General features: G+C 37.3%; 1 protein-coding gene across 4 annotated transcripts in view; it reads left to right on the top strand.

The window, feature by feature from the left end:
- Nucleotides 1-19,333, top strand: part of nars2 (asparaginyl-tRNA synthetase 2, mitochondrial) — an 87,505-nt gene that overhangs the window by 61,202 nt on the left and 6,970 nt on the right. Inside the window, exons 10-16 of one of the 4 annotated variants that reach the window (XM_059964500.1) lie at nt 4,000-4,098; nt 5,617-5,654; nt 6,574-6,640; nt 8,923-9,060; nt 11,956-12,053; nt 17,330-17,356; nt 18,570-19,082. In XM_059964500.1, coding sequence (XP_059820483.1) covers nt 4,000-4,098; nt 5,617-5,654; nt 6,574-6,640; nt 8,923-9,060; nt 11,956-12,053; nt 17,330-17,356; nt 18,570-18,714 — 612 coding nt within the window. In that variant the 3' untranslated portion in view covers nt 18,715-19,082. Of the gene's footprint in view, nt 1-3,999; nt 4,099-5,616; nt 5,655-6,573; nt 6,641-8,922; nt 9,061-11,955; nt 12,054-17,329; nt 17,357-18,569; nt 19,083-19,333 lie in introns of those variants that run through there. The other 3 variants (XM_059964498.1, XM_059964501.1, XM_059964499.1) reach the window with 3 other exon arrangements.

The raw sequence follows: 19,333 nt of genomic DNA, 5'->3' as shown, positions 1-19,333 counted from the left end.
GTGGAAGCACAGTTAACATTACCAACAATTATCAACAAAATCAACATCTCAGTTCACCTGGAACATGTCACTCAGTTTCTTTTTCCACATGTTTCCCAAAATACATTTCTAGTGTTTTCTGATTTTACTCCAGATTTTTTAGCAATTTGGTATTTTGCTTTTGGGCTAAGTCGAGCACAGTGTTCTAACTTGATTGGCCAGTGTTTTACATTAGTCCACTGATTTCTTTTATCATTCATAAACCTTTTTGAATTTAAGTCACCTTTATTCATTTCAGTTTTCTATTGTGTCCTCCCTTTAAATGTACACTCTACCTCCGCGCCCTTTGATATATTGATAGCATGCTACATCATTTTATAATTTTACTTCAACAGTTTATCTTTACAAATAAAACTGATGCTTTCGAATTTAATCACAAACAAGAGAAAATCTGCAGATACTGATAAATCAAGCAACACACACAATATGCTGGAGGAACTCAGCAAGCCAGGCAGCATCTTATGGAAAAAAATACAGTTGACATTTCGGCCTGAGACCCTCTAGCAGGACTGGAAGGGGAAACAAAATCTACTCAGCTTTTTTTTTCTCCAGTCCTACTGAAAGGTCTCAGGCCGAAACATCATCTGTACTTTTTTCCATAGGTGCTGCCTGGCCTGCTGAGTTCCTCCAGCATTTTGTGTGTGTTGCTTTCTCACTTAAACAACCTTCATTTTTTAAAACTTTATTTAGAGATAGCACAGTAAAAGTTACTTTAAGGCCAACAAACCCCTGGCACCCAGTTACTCCAGTGTGACCAATTAACCTACTAACCTCTACATCTTTGAATGTGGGATGATACTGAAGCACCCAGATGAAACCCACATCACAGAGAGAACTTACAAACTCTACAGACAGCGGCAGAATTGAACCTGGGTCACTGGCAGCAGAATAGCATTATGCTGACTGTAACACTACCATGCTACTCTCATGGCTTTTCACTCGTGTTACATTTTGAACACTATTTTGAAACATAGAAAACTTACAGCACAATACAGGCCCTTCGGCCCCCAATGCTGTGCGATGTACTTTAGAGATTACCTAGGGTTACCCATAGCCCTCTATTTTTCTAAGTTCCATGTACCTATCCAAGAGTCTGTTAAAAGACCCTATTGTATCCGCCTCCACCACCGTCACCAGCAGCCCATTCCACGCACTCACCACTCTCTGCATAAAATACTTACCCTTGACATCTCCTCTGTACCTACTTCCAAGCACCTTAAAACTGTGCCCTCTCTTGTTAGCCATTTCAGCCCTAGGAAAATGCCTCTGACTATCCACACGATCAATGCCTCTCATCGTCTTATACACCTCTATCAGGTCACTTCTCATCTTCTGTCACTCCAAGGAGAAAAGGCCAAGTTCGCTCAACCTATTCTCATAAGGTATGCTCCCCAATCCAGGCAACATCCTTGTAATTCTCCTCTGCACCCTTTCTATGGTTTCCACATCCTTTCTGTAGTAAGGTGACCAGAACTGAGCTCAGTACTCCAGGTGGGGTCTGACCAGGGCCCTATATAGCTGTAACATTACCTCTCAGCTCTTAAACCCAATCCCATGGTTGATGAAGGTCAATACACTGTATGCCTTCTTAACCACAGAGTTAACCTGCGCAGCAGCTTTGAGTGACCTATGAACATGGACCCCAAGATCCCTCTGATCCTCCACACTGCCAAGAGTCTTACCATTAATACTATATGCTGCAACATATTTGACCTGCCAAAACAAACCACCTCACACTTAATCTGGGTTGAACTCCATCTGCCACTTCTCAGCCCAATTTTGCATCCTCTGGATGTTCTGCTGTAACCTCTGACTGTTCTCCACATTATCCACAACACCACCAACCTTTGAGTGATCAGCAAATTTACTAACCCATCCCTCCACTTCCTCATCTGGGTAATTTATAAAAATCACGAAGAGAAGGGGACCCAGAACAGATCCCTGAGGCACACCTCTGGTCACCGACCTCCATGCAGAATATGACCCATTTACAACCACTCTTTGCCTTCTGTGGGCAAGCCATTTCTCAATCCACATAGCAAGGTCACCTTGGATCCCATGCCTTCTTACTCTTTCAATAAACCTTGCATGGAGTACCTTATCAAATGCTTTACTGAAATCCATATACACGGCATCTACTGCTCTACCTTCATCAATGTGTTTAGTCACATCCTCAAAAAAATTCAGCCAGGCTCGTAAGGCACAACTAGCCTTTGACAAAGCCATGCTGACTATTCTTAATCATATCATGCCTCTCCAAATGTTCATAAATCCTGCCTCTCAGGATCTTCTCCATCAATTTACCAACCACTGAAGTAAGACTCACTGGTCTATAATTTCCAGGGCTATCTCAACTCCCTTTCTTGAATAAGAGAACAACATCTGCAACCCTCCAATCCTCCGGAACCTCTCCCATCCCCATTGATGATACAAAGATCATTGACAGAGGCTCAGCAATCTACTCCCTCACCTCTCACAAGAGCCTGAGGTATATCTCATCTGGTCCTAGTGACTTATCCAACTTGTTGCTTTCCAAAAGCTCCAGCACATCTTCTTTCTTAAGGTCCATATGCTCAAGCTTTTCAGTCCGTTGTAAGTTATCCCTACAATCGCCAAGGTCCTTTTCCATAGTGAATAATGAAGCAAGCTATTCATTAAGTACCTCTGCTATCTCCTCTGGTTCCATACACACTCTCATAGGTCCTATTCTCTCAGGTCTTATCCTCTTGCTCTTCACATACTTGTAGAATGCCTTGGGCTTTTTCTTAATCTTGTCCACCAAGGCCTTCTCATGGCCCTCTCTGGCTCTCCTAATTTCATCCTTAAGCTCCTTCCTGCTATTCTTATAATCTTCTAGATCTCTATCATTACTTATTTTTTTAAACTAACTCGCTGACGTCTGCGCACCTGCTTAGTCATTCCTCGACCAAACTGCTGAAGAAAAAATGCTCTCTTAAATTCTTCCTGCCGGTCTAACTCGCTGAGTTCCATGTGCCTTTTGGTCAAAGGGTCTTTACTATTCCAATAAAGTCCTGGAAATGTCATTGTCATGTCTGCAACTTTTTACTTTAATGCAATATTTTTTCTTCTGCATTTAATTTTGGTTCTTGCTTTTCTGTTCTTATACATCTGCTCAATGAAAACGATTACAAAATAATTTTAATGTTTGCTACTTACTTAAAATTTATTTCTGCATCACTCATACTTACCTTTTATAGGTTCATTTTCCCCTTCAGTGATTTCATCATATCTTTGAAAGCATTTACTGTTGATTTTGATTCTCTTTACAGATTGTATGTTTCCTTTTGGCATCCAAAGTTTTCATGATTTTGACATTGATTTGCATTTTGTATTTTACCTTATTTGTAACCAGAGTAGGAACTTCTGCCTTCTGGGGATATCCACAGGCCTTTTCTTCTTCAGAAGACTATTTGCATATTCTGCAATATCCTTTTGGGCTGTATTGTTTGATGGACATTGCTTTCAATATTTCCGATAGTTGTGATTGACAATATTATTAATGTGATTTTTCTACAAATTAACGCCAATAAAAGTTAGTGATTTTTGTTTTTAGTTCATCTCAGCTTGTGAGCACACGTGCTCTATATTGTAAATAAATTTAAATAACCCTTGGGGTTATTTAAAAGCATATCAGAATAGTTATTCAAGCTTCTACTTTCTCCCCATAAATTTTCTAAAGTTATTCTGTGTATAGCACATTTATTCGCATATTGGACTTGCAAATAACTTCTCCTTTGAACCAGAAAATATTTATGTAGGATTAGTTAATACTGTGAAGGTGTAAAATTCATCATAAAATGCAGCAGTTATAGATTATTTGGGAAAAGTGGTGTGTTTTTGATATGTTTAATTTTGTCAGTTGCTTTGAGGTTTCATTCTAATTTTACCAAAATTGAATTTCTCTGTTCTTTATTTTGACAGTGTCATTTTCTCTTCCAGGTGATGGAGCATCTCTTTAAGACCGTAACTTCTCAAATTCTTTCCGAATATCCAGAAGATGTTGAACTTTTCCACAAATATGTGGCTCCAGAACAAAAGGTCTGCATGTTCTTCCTCATCTTCCAGTCTCTATTTTCTGCACAAAGTTTTACAGAAATGTCGGGATATAGTAATGTTTGTAAGTTGTTATATTTTTCTGCCTGGCCTTTTGTCAGCTTTCATTCACAGTTCCTGAAACAATGCTTTTGCGCAGTGAAGTTCAAAAGTTTCTAGATTCTTGCACACTCAGCTTTAAGTTCAAGTTTATTGACTCCAGACTGTACATATAAACAACCAAATGAAACAGTGTTCTTCTGGACTGTGGTGTACCCACAAAACATTCCCTGATGTAATGAAGAAATTAGAACTTAATTTTATTTGTTGTCTACATGCTTATTTTTTAAAACCTTTGAGTATTTCATGTTTTTTTTCTTGCAACTTTGGTTGTATCAGTTTGGTACTGTAAAGGTTTATCAGGTCTAACACAGAAAACTGAAATATTCATTTTGGTTAAATTGTTTCACTGTTACTTTTCCCAAAGAATATAAGAAATTTTATGTTGATGCATTCCTTATAAACGTGTTTAGTTCCTGAGATAGTTCAATGCAAAAAAATGTAAACTCATTCAGAGAAACTGTTGCAGCTGAAATAGCATGGGGTGCCATGATAGTGTAGCAGTTAGCATGACGCTACTACAGCTTGGGATATTGGAGCTCAGCGTTCAGTCCTGCTGTCACTTTTAAGGAGTATGTCCTCCCCTTGGATTGCATGGATTTTCTCTGGGTGCTGTGGTTTCCTTTCTCAGTCCAGAGATGTACCAGCTGGTTGGTTGATTGGTCATTGTAAATTGTCTCATGATTAGTTTCGATTTAAATTGGGGGTTGCTGGGTGACGCTGTTCGAAAGGCCAGAAGAGCCTATTCTATGTTGCATTTCTAAATAAATAAAATAAACATGATGGCTATAGGAACAGAATATAAGCTTGGTATTCTGTAATATTTGACTCTTATGGTTCAGCAAATTCTTACTATTATTTGTCTGGCACAAGTCAGGAAAACTTTTCACTTACCTGGATGGATACTGTCAAGGACAGAAAGGCCTGCTAATTTAGAACCCATCTACCCCTAAACATTGGCTTTCTCCATCATAGTACCCTGATAATTGTATCAATTATTGTTTGCAATATACACTATATCAAACCATCAGTCTGGTTTTAAAAAAAAAGTGCTGAAGGCAATCAGTAGGTTGAACAGCATCAGTAACGAGAGAAGACATTGAATGTTTGGGTCAAGGACATCTGAATAGAATTATAGGAAATTCCAGGGATGAATAGGCTTCACGGAAACTGCATATCAAAAGGTATGTTGGTAGAGCAATAAAAGAACAACTGAGTAGGTTTGTGGTGGGGCATATGTGGACTGGGGAAAAGGACTGATTAAATGACAAGGGACTATGGTGAACTAAAGGGTGTTAATAATAATAATTCTGTAAAATACCTGAGTTTATTAGTTTAAAACATTTTGGGAAGGCTGTTGTTCTACTTTCTGTAAAGGCAGTAATTCTATTTTTATATTTATAGGAACGAGTAGAACAGATGCTCAAAAATCCATTCCAAGTGTAAGTAAATTATTTAAATTTTTAACCATTGAATTGCTTTAATTGCTTTGTTCGGTTTCTGGGGTGAGACAGATTTACGTCTGAGTTCGACTAAGTGTCGAATATTATCTTTTGCCTCTCTCCTGGCTAGACGTTTAATCCTCCTTAGATGGAGAGATGTTGCCCCGCCCATGCATGCTCAATGGCTTAACGATATTATGGCCTGCTTGGACCTCGAAAAAATTCATTATTCAGTTCTTAATTCGGATTTAAAGTTCCATAAGGTCTGGGGACCTTTTATTGAGTACTTTCATAACCTTCCTCTTAACTAAGGTTTTTTTTTCGGTCCCTTGCTTTCAGCTCCTTTTTCTTTTGGTAGTAGGTATTATTATCTTCTGTTGCTAAGTGTATTCACAGTTTGGGGGTTTGATTGTCCTGATTTATATTCTCCATATTGTGTTGTGTGGTTGGTCTGGAGTTTTTTTTTTGTGTTGTAGGGCTTGGGGAGGATACTAATTTTACTTGTCTTCCATTTGGGTGCTTTTTCAATGATCTTTCTTTGTATCATATTGTTATTGTATGCTTATTTTTGCACTGTATCAATGTTCTTCATTTTGATCTGGGTTTTTTTAAAATCTGTAGTTATGTAGAAAATGTATAAAAAAACTAATTTAAAAAAATTTTTAGCCATAGTATTTCCTGTTTGACTTTTTTTCCCTAAGGATATATTAAGATTTCTTCAGTTTCTCAGTGGTGATTTTTTTAATATAGTTCATTTGCTTTTCATTCGTGACTAATTTCTGTTTGTATCTTGTTCTAGTGCATTTAGCATGGTTATGATAGGCAGTCAGGGCAAGTTGGTACCTAAGTGTACTAATAATCTGAAAGTTAATCCATATCAAAGCATGTTCAACATAATTATTGTAGTTTAATTTTTTAGGCTTTCCTATACTGAAGCAATTGACATTTTGCAAAGAAGTGCAGAAATCTTCAAATTTGAACCCAAGGTAACAAAACACTTAAATTAGTTTTACACCGTAGAACAACTGGATAACCAGAATTTAACTACAGCAAAATGAGGCTGTTTTTCATATGGAATTGATAAACTTACTAAGGTAAAAAGTTTCATTTTTGGCAGTGATTTTAGAATCAGATTTATCACTGTCTTAATATGAAATTTGTTGTGGGGCTAAAGTGTGAAATTTTTACGTACTGCTTTTGTAAAATGTTCTTTCACTGTTATATACAGTTTTAAAAGATTTTTTTTTCTCTCATTCAGTATACATTTGGGTCTTGTAGGTCCTATAGGTATGTGTGTGTGGGCCTTCTTTTGTCTCGATAGACCGTGGATTTGCACCTTAGAGAGTTTCCAGGGCGCAAGCCTGGGCAAGGTTTTTTTTATAGAAGACTGGCAGTTGCCCAAGCTGCAAGTCTCCCCTCTCCACGCCACTAATATTGTCCAAGGGAAGGGTATTAGGACCCATACAGCTTGGCACCGGTGTCATCACAGAGCAATGTGTGGTTAAGTGCCTTGCTCAAGGACAAACACGCAGCCTCAGCCAAGGCTCAAACTAGCAACCTTCAGATAACTAGACGAATGCCTTAACCACTTGGCCACGCGCTAACACCCTATAGGTATAAGAAGTATATTGAGAGCTTTTTTTTGTTATCTCTGGCTTCATGTCTTCTCTTCAAACCTCTTTCAGTGCTTTATGGTGAAAGTTAGTTGTTGGTCCTTAATAATTTCTAGAATTACAGGAGAATGCATTGATCAGGTATTCTCTGGAACCCACCTGGCACAAATATGTATCCGCACTGTTTTAGTCATAGTGATTAAAAGCATGTCATGTATTGTTTATTTCCACACAAAATATTTCTTAAAGTTAGTATCTAAAACAGTGGGTTGCTAAAACAAAAGCATTGTTTAGGTTATCACTTACTTGAGAGACTTCTCGTTTAGAGTTTAACCCGTTAATGCAGTTTGAATAACATTTGTTTCTGCATTCCTTTTTTTACGAAAGAGTGTATTTTGAAATAATGTGTGCAGCTAGATATAAAAATAAGCAAGATATTTATTAACAATTTCCTTGTATTTGGGTGTAGTACCGGAAAAATATTCTTTCCTTCACCTGCCTCCCTACCCCCATTCAAAATATATTGTCTCTGTATGTGCCATTGTGATTGTTTGAGCCACCATGTAAATACAGTGAAAGTACCATGTAAATTGGTGAGATTCTGTAAGCATAGTACAATCCCACTTTCTGAATAAGGGCATGAATCAATAGCAGTAGATGCTGGTTTAAATGTGTCTGGGATGTACAACCTTTAGTTGCTTAAATTTCATCCAATTCTATCATTTGTTGGGGAAAAAAGACTGGATAATATATTGTTCATAATAATAACTGTACAATCTTCGTGACCAAAGCTGGTCATAAAATATCGCTATTATTATGCAGTAATGTAATTTTCATAATAGAAGTTAAAATTTTATGTTGGAGTGAATAATTTTATTGTGAATGCTAAGTGTAGTGCATTCACTGCCTATGAATACCAATTTGGATAAAGCTCTCCTAATTACATCCAGGGGTCTAGTTTAGGTAGATTTTTAGACACAGCTTGTGGGGTATGTAGATTAGTTCTGCTCAAAGAGTCTGTCTCCCACTCTCCTGCATTAACTTACTGTTCATTTGTCTCAGTTGTTTGGTATAAGGAAGTCCATAACAGAAAAAGGTTAATTGCTGATGTACCAAATTTTCTTGGTTTGTTTTGGTAGCTGAACTATTTTAATGAATTACTTGGATAATTTTAATTAATTATTAAAACAACACTTCATTTATTAATGAGTCCAAACACTTGTGTGTATTGTATACTTTTGGAAGCATATATAGTGCATAATTAAGCCTTTATTTTCTTTGTTAAAATTTGCAATTTCCCATTGAAAGAGAAGAGTAGAGGTGATGTCAGTCAATTTGAATCATGCTGATAGTAATAACATTTTTCTGACATTGATCTGTAGGACTTACTTTTCTGCAATTATGTTTCAACTACAATATTTTAATGCACAGGAGTTAATTTAAGGTGCTTAATCTTTCATTGTTTTATGAAACTGGAAAGTTAGTTTTAAAGCAGTAATTTAAAAGGATAACTTAATATTTTGATTGAAAATTATGCAAATTTGAAAGTTGATTTATATTAAATGGATAAATTTAATACAATTGTAGGTTAAATTGTTTTGATCTAGATATTATACATATGTGTTGAAGTAATTATTGACTGTCATCTTTTACAGTGGGGCTGTGACCTACAGACTGAGCACGAGAATTATTTGGTGGCACACTGTGGCAATATCCCTGTTTTTATAATTAATTATCCTTATGACATCAAGCCTTTTTATGCCCGAGATAATCAGGATATCCCTCAACACACAGTAAGCAGAAATAGCATGATTTATGTTGAGTATTATTGTATTTAACATAACTTACTGAGTCATCCTTTGTAATATGAGGTATTGTTTAAAATTTATTAGTCCTTCAAATTCTAACTGAATAAAAAGTCTTTTTGTAAACTAAATCTTCCCTACAGCTGATAAATATAATTGGATTATATCACAGGATTATATAAATGCCAGGGATAAATGCAATACCCCTGGATCCTGGCCAGGGAGCCTCAGGGGCAAATAGGTTACATAGTGGTCTTGAGGCCCTGCCCAGGATATTTTGGAACACTTCAGCAAAAGGCAGGACTGGTGGCCTAGCACTCTGTCTCCAGTCAAATGTAACTGTTTTTAAAAAGTCTTTGGTGTTAAGAAGATTCAAAAATAGATAAGCCATCTTGGAGTTGAGCATTCATATACTTTGTTATGCTACCTCTTTGCAAAATATAACTATCAACCTCCAGCTTGCTATTTTTGATGAATTGTGGTAGTTTTATGATTAGAGACAAATACTTGTTGCTATTAATTGCTAAAGAACCCAATGTCCAATTCTTATTGAAGTTCCATTTTATTTCTGAAACAGAACTTAATTTTATTTCCTTGCAATTCTCATAACATATAAACAAAATTGCTGAATATGGTAGCAATGCAACAACCTTAAAAGGTTTTGGATATCATTTGGTCTTCAGTTTGCTGTGAGGGAGAGGGATGCCAGTCTTGGTAATTATTGATTCTTGTACTGGTGTCACAGGACATTTACTTTCACTGGTAGCTTACAGAACATTTAAGTTGAACACTGACTTTTGAAAACAAAATTGTCAGTGTGTTGTGATTTTCTAATAGAATATAGAACAGTACAGCACAACACAGGCCCTCATTATGCTGACCTTTTACTCCATGGTCAAACTAACACTTCTCTCACACAAAGCATCTATGTGCCTAACTAAGGGTCTATTAAATGTCCCTATTGTATCTGCTTCTACCACCCCTGGCAGTGTGTTTCATGCACCTACCACTCCCTGTGTAAATATTTTAAACAAACTACCTCTGACATCGCCCTATGCATTTCTCCAATCACCTCTCATATTAACTGTTTCTGATGGCCGGCTGTCTGCTCTATCTACAAGTATGCCTGTTATCATCATCTTGTACACTTTTGTCAAGTTACCTCTCATCTTCTTTGCTCCAAAGGAAAAACCCCTAGCTCGCCCAAACTTTCCATGTAAAACATTCTCTCTAACCCAAGCAGCATCCTGGTAAATCTCCCCTGCACCCTCTCTAAAGCTTCCACTTCCTTAAAAAACAGGTGACCAGAGCTGAACACAATACTCCAAAGTGGTCTAACCGGAGTTTTATAGAGCTGCAACACTACCTCACAGCACTTGAACTTAATCCGCTGATTAATGAAGGCCAACAAACCATGTGCCTTCTTAACCAACTTATCAATTTGCATGGCAACCTTGAGGGATCTTTGAATGTGGGCCCCAAGACCCTGCTGTTCCTCCACACTGCTAAGAATCTTGCCATTCTCCCGGTACTGTACCTTCAACCTTCCAAAGTTATACTTCACACTTTCTGGATTGAACTCCACCTGCTACTTCTCAGCCCAGCTGTACGTCCTATCAATGCCCCTTTGTAACTTACAACACCACAAACCTTTGTGTCACTTGCATGCTTACTAACCCACGTTTCCACTTCCTTATCCAAGTCATTTCTGAAATTTGCAAAGAGCAGGGGTCCCTGAACCCTGCGGGGCATCACTGGTCACCAACCTTCAGGTAAAATATATTCCATCTACTACCATTCTTTGACATCTGTGGGAAGCCAATTCTGAATCTGTAGTCAGGAGTCCCTGGATCCCATGTTTCCTGAGTTTCTAAATGAGCCTGCCAGGGAGAGCCTTGCAAAACACCTTACTGCAATCTACACATTGACTCAATCATAAACACATGGGATTCTGCAGATGCTGGAATCCCACAGCAGCACAGAAAATACTGGAGGAACACAGCAAGTCAGTCAGCATCTATGGAGGGGAATTACTAGTCAACAAATGTTGATGAAGGGTCTCAGCCTGAAATGTCAACGGTTTATTCCTCTCCATAGATATTGCTTGACTGTTGAGTTCCTCCAGTATTTTGTGTGTTGCTCAGTGGGTGATCCACAATGTCCTCCCTTTCTGAAGCAGATACTATCCCTGGTTAGCAAAGCCACTTCCCTACTCTTTTACATCTAATTCTCAGAACAACCAGCTGCTATTCCAGTCAAGTATCTGCAATGGTCACAACATCATTGTTCCAAGTACTGATTCATACTGAAAGTTCATCACCCTTGTTCCCACTACTTCTCGCATTAAACCCACCCAACTGACTGCATTTATGCCTTCTTCACTGCCTGTTCTTCCTCACATTCACTCAACACATTTCAACTACTATTGCACTAACTGTTCCATCCTCTGACTTATAATTTTGGTTTCCATCCCCTGCCAGCCTAGTTTAAACCCTCCCCAAAAGCTCTAGCAAACCTACCCTCAAGTATATTGGTGCCACTTGAGTTTGGATATAACCCCATTCCTTTTGTCCAGGTTATACCTCCCCGGATGATCTACAAATCTGAAACACTGCTAATTCTTCAGCCCACATCCATTTGTTTATCATCCTATTCTTACCCTCACTGGCATGTGGCATAGGCAGCAATCCTGAGAGGTCCTGCTTTTTCACTTCCTGCCCAGCTCCCTTTATTTGTTCTTTAATGTGAATCTAGTTAAGTATTTTTGTAAGGGATAAATTATATTTAAATATCTTTCAGACAAGAGAAAATAACTAAGTTTTCTTTTATTTGAAATGCTACTTATATTTTTAAACTGCAACATTATGTGATATTCATTGCTAGGTGGCAGCAGTGGATCTTCTGGTGCCTGGAATAGGAGAACTGTGTGGTGGTAGTTTAAGGGAGGAGCGACTTGATCTACTGCAAACACGGCTAAAGCAGTAAGTGTAAATGCCAGATGTCGCACTTAAAAGTAGTATATTTGTCACGTACAGTTTTTTAAAATAATTTTGCAATTTTAACAGTTACCCGTGTTCATTCTTTTAAGCTACTTGTTTATGTAATGCCCAAGGTAAAACAGGCTTTAAATTATGCCTGTTTGCTGACTAGAATGCAAGACAGGATTTTTAAGTTGAAAAATGAAAATTCAATATACATTTTTTAATAATAATAGTCAAATATTATGAGTGACAATTTTGAACAGTCCCAAAGTAGGCAAGATCAAAAGAATCTACTAGTTCCTTATTTTGAAAAAAAAAATCTGTTCTTGTTTAGATGTCAAGCATTCAGTAATGCTGCATTTCAATTTTCGGAAGAAATTGCATTTTATGTCTTGTTGAGGGAAGACATAAACTTATCACTTTTATCTCCCTCTGTCCTCTGTGCCAAATGTATTACCTGGTTCTGTGCCATTTGTAATGTCAGCTCCTCCTGGTTTCATATTTGTGAACACGGGATATTGTTTGACGCAGGAGTTTGCTGACTTTCATTTCATCTCTGCATTTCATTTGAACTCTGATTAATGGGATGGGAATTTTCCCTTGGTAAGTATTGGGAGCTGTGAAACTAGACATTTCAGTTTCATGCAAGCACTTCCCTCTGACAGAAAACTGAATAACATGATATAGAACATTTATATTTAAGCAGTTGTGGAAAATGGAAAATTTCAGTGATTCAGCAGATTGAGTTTGTAGCACAGATTTAGGGAATACAGAATTTTATATTTGCTTATTTACTTATTGATAGGCCCATTGTGCCATGCAACCCTGCAAACCCCCAATTTAATATGAACCTAATCGTGGAACAATTTAGAATGACCAATTAATCTACCAACCAGTACATCTTTGGACTGTGGAGGAAACCAGAGCACCAGGAGGAAACCAGTGCAATCACGAGGAGAATGTAAAATCTCATTAAGGCAGCGATGGGAATTGAACCTGGGTTGCCTGTACTGTAAAGCGTTGTACTGGCTACTACACTATCATATTTATCTAATGTGAGGTATTTTTGCCTGTTTAACTGCATATCATTTGCTCATTATTTCTCTTCACTCATCCCTTGTCCATAATGTGCTTTTGATCACGCAATGTCTCTGTGAATTTGAATGTAGTAGTATTCTGCTCTAACAAATTTGAATCATCTGTACCAATGTGAGTTCTGTTATTTTACATGAAAACAGCATATTTGCTTATTACAGTAAATGAGGGGGCCGTCGACAGTCAGCAACAATCCACAAGTCCTATCCCTCTTATTTCCCAGTATGACCATGGCTAAAGCTGTTGCCTATGCCCATCAGTTCTTCATTGACTCTATGTTAAGGGGTAATTTGCAGTTGCCAATTTATCTCCCAGCCTGTGTTTTGGATGTAAGAAGACACCAGGGCACCTAACAGAATCCCATGCAGAAAAAGGGAAAACCTGCATATTCTAAACACTGGAACTGTCCTGCATTGCTTATGGCTTTGTTACCAGGCTGCCCTGTATTGTCAATTTAAGTGGCCTTTCATGTACAAACAATAATTTTGGAGAATTTCTTAAGGTATATGAAGAAAAAAGACACTGACTGATCAAATAATTGAATCTAGAGTATAACTTGGTTAGGACATTGACTAATAGGTTATTACATTCTTCATCATGTTATTGTTGCATTAGCACAATCACTGTATAGCACCAGTGATCACAAATCAGAGTTCAATTCCCAATGCTGTTTGTACATTTTCCCCATGACTGCATGAATTTCCTCCAGGTGCTCCAATGTCCTCCCTTATTCCAAAGGCATATGAGTAGGGATAGTTCATTGTGTGAATGTTGTGTTAGTGCTGGAAGTGTGGTGACACTTGCAAGGTGCCCCTAGCACAGCCGTCGGACTGTGTTGGCCATTGAATCAAAGTGACACGATTCACAGTACTTTTTGATACTTCAATTCACAAGTGACAAATAACGATAAATAAGGCTAATCTTTTTATCTCTAATCAGACCATTATGGCATGGCATAAATGCACTGCAGCAGTTTGCAATGTCCTTATTTTGACCTTGTAACTCCATGAACATGAATGTACTACAGTTAGTACAGAAATTTCTTTAAAACCTAGACGTAATACCTTTGCCAGACTTATCATGCAGTAATTAAAGATCCATTATCATCCTAGAGGCAAAGTGAACAGTAATTGAATCTTAGAGCTATCTCGGCTCTTAATATGACCTCTGTGATCTTTTCGGTAATGCAATTTAAATAAGATCCTTTTTAAACAGCCTTGCTAGAGCAGTGAAACCATCTGAGTACTTCAGAGCGAATGTTGATGGGTTATTTTTATTTTATTAACTGGGGCATATGATTCAGATTTCTTACTGCCTTTATGGTCATTCAATATTCTCAGAGGCATTGGGTCCACTGGGGTTGTCACAGATGCTGAGAAAAACTCCCAGGGATTTATACAGAGCTTTACTAATCTCTTACACCTCACCAATCTGTTTTAGTAGAATAAGTTAAGGTGGAGTGTTTTATTGTTTAAAATAAAATATGTAACAATAAAATACCATTAACCTGCTATCTAATTATTCACAAATCCTGATGTTTCAGCATTTCGCTAACTGGGTAACTTATATTTATTTATAAATTCACCAGACCCTGTTCCCTTACTTCCTATATAAACCCAACAGGGCCCCATTCTCACGCTCCTTATAAACTAGCCTTGGCCCTGTTTTCCTGTACTCTCTTTAAACTAGCCATGTTTCCAGCACTCATTTTAAGAACATAGGTCCCATTCCTGCACTCTGCTCTTTTTCAATTCACTTGTTTATTGAAAAATTTAGATATAATTGTGTAACATTTATTTAAATTAATCAGAAGTGGGTTAGAGTCATAGTAGATATCAAAATATCTACAAAAACTGCCAGTCTGTCAAAGTTAGAGGAGAGCTATTAAAAAAATGTTGACATTTTCATAGCATGTAGTATAGTGTAAAAGAAAACCCATATATACTTAAGAGTCAGATCATAATAAAACAGTCACTTTGAGCCTCATGCTTTAAGCATGATATCAAGGAAACAGAGAAGATACTTTTACTTTTATACTGTACTCTATATCACAGTATACAATTAAAGGTACCATCTGTTTCCTTGATATCAAATGTTGATATAGACCAATAAAAATCCTTTGAACAGAAAAATGAGGTGATTAACATTTTATCAAGGGATTGATCATCGTTGATAGAAGCTACAACTGCAAGAAGAGGTCTGTGAACCCTTTACAATTACCTGGTTTTCTGGATGAATTACTCATGGTCTGATCTTCATCTGAATTACAGTAATAGATCTGCTATTAATAAACATCATCTGTCTAAACTAATAACATACAAAAAGTTGTACTTTTCGTTAAAACTGAGTACACCATTTAAACAATCTCAGTTCAAAAAATATGTGAACCTCTGGGGTAATGCCTTCTACAAATGCTATTTGGAGTCAGGTGTTCCAATCAATGAGATGAGATTGTAGGTGTGGGTTGTAGAGGTGCTCTGCTCTATAAAGACACACAAAATCAGGTTACTAACAGAGTCTGCTCTTCTCAAGAAAGATCTGTTTATGTGCACCATGCCTCGATCAAAATAGCATTCAAAGGACCTTACAAGAAGAATTGTAAACATGTATGAAGCTGGAAAAGGCTACCAGATCATTTCTAAAAACCTGAGCATTCATCAGTCCATAGTAAGAGAAGTGGTCTACAAATGAAGGAAGTTCGGTACAGTTGCCACTCTCCCTTGAAAGATCCCTTGTGATCCTGCAAAGATCACACCAAGAGCACAACATGCAATGTTGAAGGAGATGAAAAAGAACCCAATGGTAACAGCAGAAGATCTGCAGAACTCTCTAGAACTTGCAAAAGTCTCTTCATATGTCCACTATAAGAAAAGCACTGAACAAGTATGGTGTTCATGGAAGGACACCACGAAGGAAACCACTGCTCTCCAAAAAAATCATTGCTGCACATCTCAAGATTGCAAAAGAGCACCTGGATGTTCTACAACACTTCTGGGGCAAAGTTCTGTGGACAGATGAGACAAAAATTTAACTTCTTGGCAGAAATGCATCCTGCTTTTGTTTGGAGAGAATAGGGCACTGCACAACAACACCAAAACCTCATCCTAATTGTGAAGCATGGTTGGGGCTGCATTGCTATCTCAGGGCCTGGACAATTTGCAATTGTTAAGGAAAATGAATTCAAAATTGTGTCAAAACATTTTAAACAAAGATGTCAGGGTGGTGGTCCGTCACCTCAAGCTTAATAGAAGTTGGATGATGCAACAAGACAATGATTCGAAACACGGGTAATTCAGCAGCAGAATGGTTTAAAAAGGATTCACGTTTCAGAACTGTGAGTTTTCTGTGGTTGGTGATTGATGAAGAACACTTGAAAATAGATTTTGCTCTCAATAATAGTAAAATGATGATAATAGGCTGCATTACTTCTAACTGTATTGACATACATATTTCATTACTACTACTACTACGACTACTACTACCTCTACCAAAGCCAGTGTCCTTCACTGGAGCATAGACTACCCAATGGCAGCTTGCCAGCATCTTCTGTCTTGGGCCAGTCTTTCAAGTTGTCCCCAGTTGTGCAGCCCATCTTCTTGCTGTGAGTTTCAAGGTTGCATCCCCAAGTGTTCTTTGGCCAACCTCTCTTCTGCTTTCCCTGAGAATTCCACGTTAACACTTGCCAGGTGAAACGCAGCATGTGCCTATCTATTCCCATCTTCTTTAACTTAGTTCTTCTTCAACTAGTAGCTCATGTAGATCGATGTTGCTGATGACTTCAGGCCAGGGGATCCAGAGGATTTTTCTCAGCTGTTAATAAAAGTTTGCACTTTCCAGATGATAATGTTTGTGCCCCATACTGAAGAAATGCCTGATCGTAGTGCACTGTGACAACTCCTTGGAACACCAGATATTCAGTATAATTTCCTTCAAATGTTTATTTTTTTATTGGGTTGGTTATGGTATTGGGGATGAAGTGATGGTTAATCACAGAAAAGGAAGGAGAATCTGGTCACTGTCTTACAAACAAGAGCTCATTTGTCACTTATTGGCACTAAGTGGCCCCTCTAATAGTGCAATAAGAATGTCCTCCCAGGTTTCTGTTAGAGTCTAAATAAGCCATGTTGTGATTTACTGAACTTAAACAGCAAAAGATTGAGCCACACTTTCTTCTGTTTCAGGCTTGATCTTACAGACACTTACCGATGGTAAGTAGGTAGTTTTATACCCAAGTCTTGAAGTTGTGTTTTTCATGAACTTCTGACAGGAGTATATTATCTGTTTTAAAATAGCACTCTGGAGTCATAAGATCTTGATTGTTGATAACTTTATTATTGAGTTCATATTCACACTCCTTTCATACATCTGCCTGAAGAAAATAAACCACCTTTAATTCCTTTACCAATAGTCATTTTTCTTTCCACAACTGCAATGGGGCAGAAGGAATTTCAAGTTACTAAATTCCTTACTTGACTCTACCTTTCAATACTTAAAAATTACCCATCATCTCCCATCCCAACTTTTAAATTTATACCCATGATCTTTTCTCCTGTCCCGTTACAATTTTCATGCTTGCAGCTTAAGAATGCTGGTAAAATGTATAATACAAATTCATTGGTGGCTTTATATTTATTAAAAATTGCACATTAGGGTTAGGGTAACTGCTTTTCTCAGCAAAATTTTTCATAGCAAAAGTTTTCTTCTAGTCTCATAATTTCACTCATTTCCATAACTGCATAAAGTTCTTGAATTTCTTTATCTGTAAAATTGAAAATATAGGACTTGCTAACTCTACAATGCCTTAAGTTTCTCATTGGCTTTAGTTTTCATTTCCTCATCATTTTGAATTTTCTTCCTCTCCCCACATTTTCCAAATTCCCTCTTTTGTGTGATTCCCACTGCTCCTGATCCCCAGGCACACTAATATTGTTGTTATATACCTTCCTGTCATATTTTTCATTTAACCCCTGCAAAGATCCATACCCTTGAATCATAGCCACTTACATAAGCCTGCAGCTGAATTTCAAGCGTCACACTGTCCAATCCATCATTTAGATAGCTCATACATTATAGAATTGAGTGGTTTATCATCTTTATTTCAATTACTTTTGCACTCATTATAGCTCAGAAAAAGAATCTTAATTCACTTTTTCCAATTTGTCTTTTCAAGGCACAACTGAACAAAATCATATATTCATATGCATAGCGGTTGCTCCTTATGTAGAGACTGGGACAACATTGTACAAAATCTAAAAATAAATGCATAATACTGTAATTTTAATCCAAGAATAGTTGATTCTGTCGTAACTTGGCCAAATAGGCTTATTGGCAAATAGTTATGTGCTTTGATTGATACATTGTGGTTAAAATCCAGGATATGTGTGATGCTTCTGCTTTCAAAGTTCAGCTCCTCTTTTGTAGGTATGAGGAAATCCGTCAGTTTGGATCAGTGCCGCACGGTGGGTTCGGATTGGGGTTCGAGCGTTATTTGCAGTGCATCTTGGGCATTGAGAACATTAAAGATGTTATTCCATTTCCGAGATTTTCTCACTCTTGCCTTTTATAGTAATAGGAGCACCTTACACTTAAGTTTTTCATTTAAATAGATTTCAGATTTGCTAAACAGTATTGTTTTTATGTGTAAAGAATTTTGTTTCTTAAATATGTATTTGTTTTCATTCAGTATTGAATGTAAGTAATCATTGTAAACAAATATCAAAATTACAACAAAAGTTTTAAATGAAATTAAAGTAAAAATTCAAAAATATTTTGTGGAAACAATTTGTTAAAAATGTGGGTTATGACCTTAATTTTACCAAAGAGAAAATGGCTGGAGTTGCCTAGCACTTCAGTGCATAGGTGTTTATTACGTGTGACAAAATCAAATTTACAAAAATTAGTGAAAATTGTGAAAAAAATGCCAATATGTTTAAAAAGGCATCAACACAATAATAGCTCCATACTTATACAGTGTGAACTCCTGGCAGCCACTCTCTCCCCTATACTGAGGGTGATGAGCTCCTTTTATAGACACTAGGACAATGTCATCTTTAATTACCAAAAAAAGTTACTGAAGATTGCACATGAATTAAAATATTATGCATCCCACAAAGTAATTACAATCGTCTGGTGCTATGGCTCAGAAGAGAAGACGGGTGAAGAGGATTTGCAGCAGTGATAGGAGA

This window comes from Hypanus sabinus, chromosome 3 (assembly GCF_030144855.1).
Source record: "Hypanus sabinus isolate sHypSab1 chromosome 3, sHypSab1.hap1, whole genome shotgun sequence".
Lineage (NCBI taxonomy): Eukaryota > Metazoa > Chordata > Chondrichthyes > Myliobatiformes > Dasyatidae > Hypanus > Hypanus sabinus.
The sequence above is the reverse complement of the archived record's forward strand: the minus strand, read 5'-3'. Positions and strand labels throughout refer to the sequence as shown.